The 7,013-nt window shown below is 40.5% G+C and overlaps 1 protein-coding gene across 2 annotated transcripts in view; it reads right to left on the reverse strand.

Moving 5' to 3' along the window:
- Nucleotides 1-453: 453 nt before the first annotated feature.
- The window catches only part of cox4i2 (cytochrome c oxidase subunit 4I2), a 6,899-nt gene continuing 339 nt past the window's right edge, over nucleotides 454-7,013 (reverse strand). Inside the window, exons 1-5 of one of the 2 annotated variants that reach the window (XM_032521061.1) lie at nucleotides 4,933-4,984; nucleotides 4,631-4,724; nucleotides 3,414-3,578; nucleotides 2,561-2,692; nucleotides 454-884 (exon numbers count right to left, since the gene is read on the reverse strand). In XM_032521061.1, coding sequence (XP_032376952.1) covers nucleotides 751-884; nucleotides 2,561-2,692; nucleotides 3,414-3,578; nucleotides 4,631-4,724 — 525 coding nt within the window. In that variant the 5' untranslated portion in view covers nucleotides 4,933-4,984 and the 3' untranslated portion in view covers nucleotides 454-750. Of the gene's footprint in view, nucleotides 885-2,560; nucleotides 2,693-3,413; nucleotides 3,579-4,630; nucleotides 4,725-4,932; nucleotides 4,985-7,013 lie in introns of those variants that run through there. The other variant, XM_032521059.1, reaches the window with a different exon arrangement.

The raw sequence follows: 7,013 nt of genomic DNA on the forward strand, positions 1-7,013 counted from the left end.
ATTATTTTAAATTTAAGCACTTTAAGCCCATTACTTAAAGAAATGCAGTGATGGTAGAAGTACTCAGAGCCTTTCCGAAAGTAAAAGAAACAATACAAAAATGTAATAAGTCAAATTATGGAAAATGTATTACTTCAAACCTGCAGGTTACTTTGAAATATGCCTCCTTTAGACTTTAAAGGCTCAATTACAGACACATGGCTTAAGAAGAGGGAGATGGTTTTCCTTATAGAAAGTAGTCCAATATCTCCCTCTGCAATGTAGGAGTAGAAGTAGTAAGTGGCATGAAATGGAACTACTCAAGTAAAGTACAAGTACCTCAGAATTGGGTAAAGATAGAAAGTTACTTCCCACCACTGGTGTAATGTCAGGACCTTCATGAAACCGATGCTAAGATTCTCATTTTTAATTACTTTTTTGTGCACTGCTTTTTAATCAAAGACTTGGACAGAGTTGGCTTAAGCAAAACTTTATTATGATAAGGTTACAGGACGGACACGGTCATCACCGTGACAGACGTGGTTGGAGAAGACGCCCCTGGCTGAGAGCCAGAGGTGGCGCAGAGTAAAACGGCCCCAGAGATGTTGACAGTGGATAAGCTCCATCCTTCTAGTGGTTTTTGACATTTTTGACAATGCAACATTCGAATATGCGACTGACTGACATTAGCTTCACAGAGTGGGACAGATCCACGCTCTGAGGGGACGGCTCGGGACCCTGCGCCACCTCAGCCACGGTCCAGTCGTCTCTTTACTTCCACTGGCCCTTCTCGTAGTCCCACTTGGCCGAGAAGCCCTCGATGGGGTTGACCCTCATGTCCAACATCCTCTGCAGCTGCTTGGCCTGCCACTCCTCGTCAAAGGTCCTGGGACGTGCAGGGTAGACTAGGAATAGAGACATGTAAAGCACTTCAATGGACTCTGAAGTGTAGTCCACATGCAAACATACAAGTGCATGATGCTACAAAAAACAAAGCATGTGATTGGCGTTTTATTTTGGTAACAGACGTTTTGCCATCAAGTTCCCGTTCAGCCAGATAGAAGAGGTAAGGAAACTGGAAACGCACTCGAGCTGCAAACTAATCAATTCATTTATTAGTTCTTATTTTATGATACTATTTAACCCTCGTGTTCTCTTCCCGCCGACCTGCAAATTTGTTTTTCTGAGTCCAAATTTCAAACAAAAAACCTTTTATCAATGTTATGCTTGTCTTTTAACACTTTTGTGTCTATCCGCCGATGTTTTTGTCACTTTTTCAACGTTTGTCGACCGTTTTGAAATATGTTTTTTTTCCCCAAAATTAAAAAAAAAAAGAAATTTTTACATTTGTCACTTTTCTTTATACATTTGTTCACAGTTTAGTCACTTTCATTGAACTTTTCTAAGTTCAATGAAAGTAGTGAACTATACATTTAACTTATGAGGAACCATCCACGTTACTTTTTTGGACAATTTTTTTGACAGAAACCTAAATTTCTGATACAGAAACTTCTTGAAAAGGGGTCAAATTTGACCCAAAGACAACAGGAGGGTTAATTAATAGGCAACTATTTTGAACTTTAATCCATTTGTTGTGAAATTGTTTAATAATTTTCAGATTCCAGCTTTTTAATTGAATATTTTCTAGTTTCTTCACTCCTCTGTGACAGTAAACTGAACATCTTTGAGTTGTGATCAACACAAGACATTTGAGGACCTCATTTTATACATTTTATAGACCAAAAAAAAACTAAGGAAATTAAGGAAAATAATCAACAATGGAAATATCATCACTTGCAGCCATAGAGTGTATAATATTAATTGATAGCAGGGGGGTGTTTTAGGGCGTGGCGATGATGTGATTTCCAATGAAAGTGCGTAACGTAACATTGAGTGTAAACAGCTCCTCCCTCACTCCTCCCTCTCGTCTAAACGGTCACATCCGCAGCCAGGATGGCTGCGCCCGTAACGGCAAACTCAGCGACTCATAGCAGATCTCCACAGACCGATGGGTGACGTCACACATGCTCTGTCCCCTAACTTTACAGTCGATGGTTGCAGCCCTTGGTAACTGACCCTTCTCACATTGGACATGTTGACCTGTCAAACACTGGTGTAACTCATAAAGTCCATTTACAGGGCTCTGGTTTGGTACGTGCTGGCTGACTGGTGAGGCCTTCTGGGACACTTGAAAGGAACAGAGCTCCTGTTAATGTTGTTAGGTGCAGCCGTGCCGGTCCTGCTATGATAATAATATAAGTGAAAACGTCCGCTGGGAAAGAGATCTTTGTCACACCAAGGGCACATTCAATGTGCATTCATTCAATTTTTTCCCTCTTGTTTGGTGGGTGTGTCTCACTTATTGGCTGTGTCATAGGTAATAAAAAAGGTAGAACGCCTTGCACACACACACCAGGGGGTCCAACGTACCCCTGTTTCAGTTTAAAAAACGTGTTGCTACGTTTTGTCGAGGCTGAACGTGGCCCAGGTGTGTGATGATGTGGCTGAAAAGGTTTCTTAGCACCATGCATTGTCAAAGGAGAATGGGTTTGTCCTTTCAGAGTGTAAAAGTCAGACTTACCATAGGCTGACTGCCACAAGACCAGCAGGCCAGTGAAGCCCAGGAAGATGAACATCCCGCCCAACACAGTCTTCCACTCTGCTGACGGCTGCTTCATCTCCGAGTAGGTCTGATGGAACGAGAGCCGGTACACTGCGGGGGGGGGGTGTGAAGAACACGAGAGACGGGTGAGATAGAGGGTTAAGAAGAGAAAATAGGGAAGTGTTCCACTAATAATATATGGAAATATTTCCCCTTTCTCTTGTCCTATGTTGTGTCACTATTATATGCACAACTATAAAGTATCAACCTGAAAATGAGAGTGATATGTGTCCTTTAATGATTGTCTTCTCTCTCTCTTTGCGGAGCTTACACCACACACAGAGATTTGTTGTCACCGTGTTGGCATGCCGTTCTGTAAAAGTTCTAAAATCTGCATTTTACTTAAATAAAAGTATTATTAGCAAAATGTGCCTATAGTATCAAAAGTACTCCCTATGCAGGCAAATGAACCCTCAGAGTTATATTATTAGATTTGGAATAATAGAATTAGGCCTATAGATTAATAGAAGTTATAATTAATACTGAGACAGTGACACATAGTGTTCTAGTTAGTTCATATACTGTTGGGTGACTTTCATTTAGTAATGTACAAGTACCTCAGAATTGTACTGTTCTTCAGTAAATGTAGACTTTTCAACCCTGGTTGCCCTGTGCTTTTGAAGGAATTGTGGTCTATGTAGCTTAAGTGTATTATATAAATTTAGGTTGTGTTTTCATGTCATTTTGTCGTGATGTGTGCGGTTTTTTTTGCTGTATTGTGTTCCACCTCAGCAGCTCCACAGTCTCAGCCTGCGTGGAGAGAAGAACCTACAGGCAAGCTTCTCCTCTCGGGTCAGCTGGCTCCAGGGTCCTTTCTCCTTCTGTTTCAGGCTCTTGTCAGCAGCAGTCAGGACATCAGTGTAGGGTTTGTCAGGCAGTGGGGTGTCCAAACGGTCCACGTACATTGGCTGAGACATGTCCACTGTCTGTGCCACTTCTGGATGGACAGAGACAGGAAGGGTCACTTTTGGAACCGACAATGTACAGTCAAGAGAACATTTTCAAACCCTGGTTCAGGAAACGGTAACATATGTCCTACACTTGTAACACAATAGCCCCAAGGATCATGTGTCTATGATGGTACAGCGGCGCCATCTGCTGGTTTGAGACTTCAGACTGAGGCCTCCTGTTCTGGTACATCAGGCTTCTGAACAATGGGGGAAAGTTACATGAAGTGAGAACACTGAGTGAATGACTGACTGACTTATCCAAATTGGTTGATTTAAATGTGGTTTCATGCAGCTTTACCTCATGCTGTTAACCTTTGCTGTATTTAGACCTGTGTTTAAGCTGTTTGAAAGAATAACACCAACATCTGTGACTCCATCTAATTTTTTTTTAATCAAAATGGGGTTTTAGATCCCCAGTGCTCGGTTTACACCTATCACCATTTCTAGCCACTGGGGGACCACAGAGAGGCTAGGGGAACTCATATTAATGTTAAAAAACCACACATATTCATGCAATGGGACTTTTAAGATCTTCTTCGTGACATAAGTCCAAAATCATTTTCATTTACTTTGAGCTACCTGAGCTTTATTTTGGTACATGTGCAATATTTTACCATGTATGTAAAGTAAAAGTAATCAACTTCTACAAGATCTATAGTGCAAGCCATCAAATTATAATATTTAATATAACATTCAAAATATTCATGTTAAACTCTCTCTGACTATATATTAGGAATACAGTCATTTCCCGTTTGTTTGTAGTTTTCCACCTTCCAGAAAAGACTACAATTCCACCATTTTCAGTAAGTGACAATTATTTTGGATGAGACTCAAAAGGAGCTACCTAGGGGGAGCATGCCTTTTACTCGTCTTCTTTTCTGTGTTTCATGATGTGAATCTGTTTATCGCACTCCTTAAGTTTCACAGTCTTTGGTTAAATTATGACGAAAGTTAGTCAGATGAAAAACTCATTTGATATGATTTTAAATGTGTAGGCTAGGGTTAGCTTGCTAGCTGTGTGAATCTGGGTCATGTTTACCGTGACTCGCCATCCTCGCGCTGTTGGTAGTCAAGGCCATTGTTGCACGTCTAGCAACCAGGCTTCGCACGCGCCCTGCAGTCAGACGGAGCATCTGGAAACAGGTCGGTAAAAGAAACGTACAAAAATGTTTTTTACGTATTCAAACAACACAGGCAATTACTTTTCAAAGTCGGGTTACCATATTAGAAAATAAAGCCACATTGGTTTAATAAACAAGACTAGTGGTGCACTTTGACAAAATACCTTTGACTATTTCAATTTACTAAGCTCGGTTGAAGAAAATAACACGTGCTGCTTAAAGTCAAATGCGTCAAAAGTTTGTTTAAGAGTGATAAAAGAGGGGTGACCAACTGTAAGATGAGCACGACTAATTAGGCCTAGGTAGTAAAGATTCACAAATACCCAATAATAACTTTTCTTAATTTTTCTTCAATTTCTTTGTTAGGCTACTTAATTTCAGTTTTTCAGTCGATTAAGTTATTAAATCCACCTGCTGCACTTGGTGCAGCTGACACTAATGTTGCCTTCAGGTGCTGCCGGAAATAAAAAAAAAAAGTAGTAGGCTTTAGCTTGAATGCCTACATTCTCCCATGACATGAACCCTTTGGGAATTGTTATCAAGTCTAATATGTACAATTTAGGGAGCCTGTTTTAAGGGCAAACCCCCCACCATCCCAAAAGAAGGTATAAGTGCTGAATTCTAGTTATTTATCTGTCTGATGCTTTTGTCTCTGTTCTTTTCAGTTTCTTTGACTCATAGTTTTTTTTATGTGCAGCAACTTGCTTTGTGGACAGAAAAATGCCAAGCCCAATATTATTTTTGCTGCAAAGTAAACTGTATTGTAAGCAGGACAAAAAAACTGAAAAGCACAACAACAAGCCCCATTTATGGCTCTCAGAAGAGCTCTTAAGGCAGCAATAAGCACAACCAACATGTCTTTAAGGCAAGGGAGATGACAGTTGTTTTGAACCTTTGAACACACACAAATATGCACATTCCCCATTTACATATGATTCTTCTCTATCTATCTATTGCCCATTATGTTTTATGTAGCAGTCTTGAACATTTAGTTTGTCATTGATCCTTTTTTAAGAGCAAACAGTGGACATACTTGTCTGTGTGTTGTTTTCCACAACATTGAATCAGAAGATCTCATTAAGTGCTTTAGAAAGGTGGCCTGGATGAATGCCAAAGTCTGGCCACCTCATTAGCTTTTACTGTTAAAGACACTGCAGTGTAACAGAATGAAAAAGCAGGGTGACCTTCGTTAAGATGTGATTGGTGAATAACAATTTTAATATTATTTGTATGCACCTCATCAACATATACACATCATTGTAGTAGTGAAAGTGGAAACAGGAAGACAGGAAACAAATTCAATAAATTAAATGAACAGGTGATAGTAAAACACAATGAAAAAGACGATAAAAAGATGGCATCACATAAGAGCAAGTTGAATAAAAAATATGTTTTAAGAAGTGATTTAAAAGAAGTCACTGATTCAGCGAGCCTCATCTCCTCGGGCAGGTCGTTCCAAAGAGAGGTGCCCTGTCAGAGAAGGCACGACCACCTAAAACGTTCTTCCAAATAATATTAAATACATAAGCCAGTGCAGGTCATTATTGATGCTCCAATGAAAAAGGCACGTCCGTAGATAGCCGTGATGGTTACCAGGTGTTTTTGCATGGATGGATGATGATGCCAGCATCAACGTAACAACACAACATAAAACTGTGTCCCAAGGGAAAGTACCGGATGGATTCACCCTGCATTGACTTTGGAGAAAGTTTATGTTCACAGTCTGTGATTTAAGTTAGTGAGGAATAAGGTTTGAATTATGCGAGGGTTTCTCTCATGTTGCTTTAATCTTTGTCCTTACACCTGTCCTTCTGTTGCCCAGCCCGCGCACACATGCACACACGCACACATGCACACACGCACACATGCACAAACAACAAATTAAAATGGTGGACATTGGCATTTAGTCAATTTAAATGTCCAAGCCGACCTTCTGAGAGAGGCAGAAGTCAACAGAAACATTGAACCTGTTGTAAACATATTTAAAGAAAAATAAGGACCACACTTCACTTAATTTAAGCCATACAGTATTTGCTCTGACTCATTTAAAAAAAAAAAAAACAGATACTGAAAGGAGCAATGTTCAACTCTCAGGTTTGACATACTTCATTTTTAGCTTCCTATAACACAGCTGCTGCACATTTCTGCAGATTTATAAATCTCTCGGCCAGATCAGTGTCATGGTTGACTATCTTTTCTGCACGTCCGCCACTTTCCCTAGATGTGTGGGGGCAGGGGGGTTGGGATTGGGGGGGTGGGGGTTGGGATTGGGGGGGTGGGGGGTGAATCTGTCCCTCCGTC

The sequence above is a fragment of the Etheostoma spectabile genome, chromosome 7, assembly GCF_008692095.1.
Source record: "Etheostoma spectabile isolate EspeVRDwgs_2016 chromosome 7, UIUC_Espe_1.0, whole genome shotgun sequence".
Taxonomy (NCBI): Eukaryota; Metazoa; Chordata; class Actinopteri; order Perciformes; family Percidae; genus Etheostoma; species Etheostoma spectabile.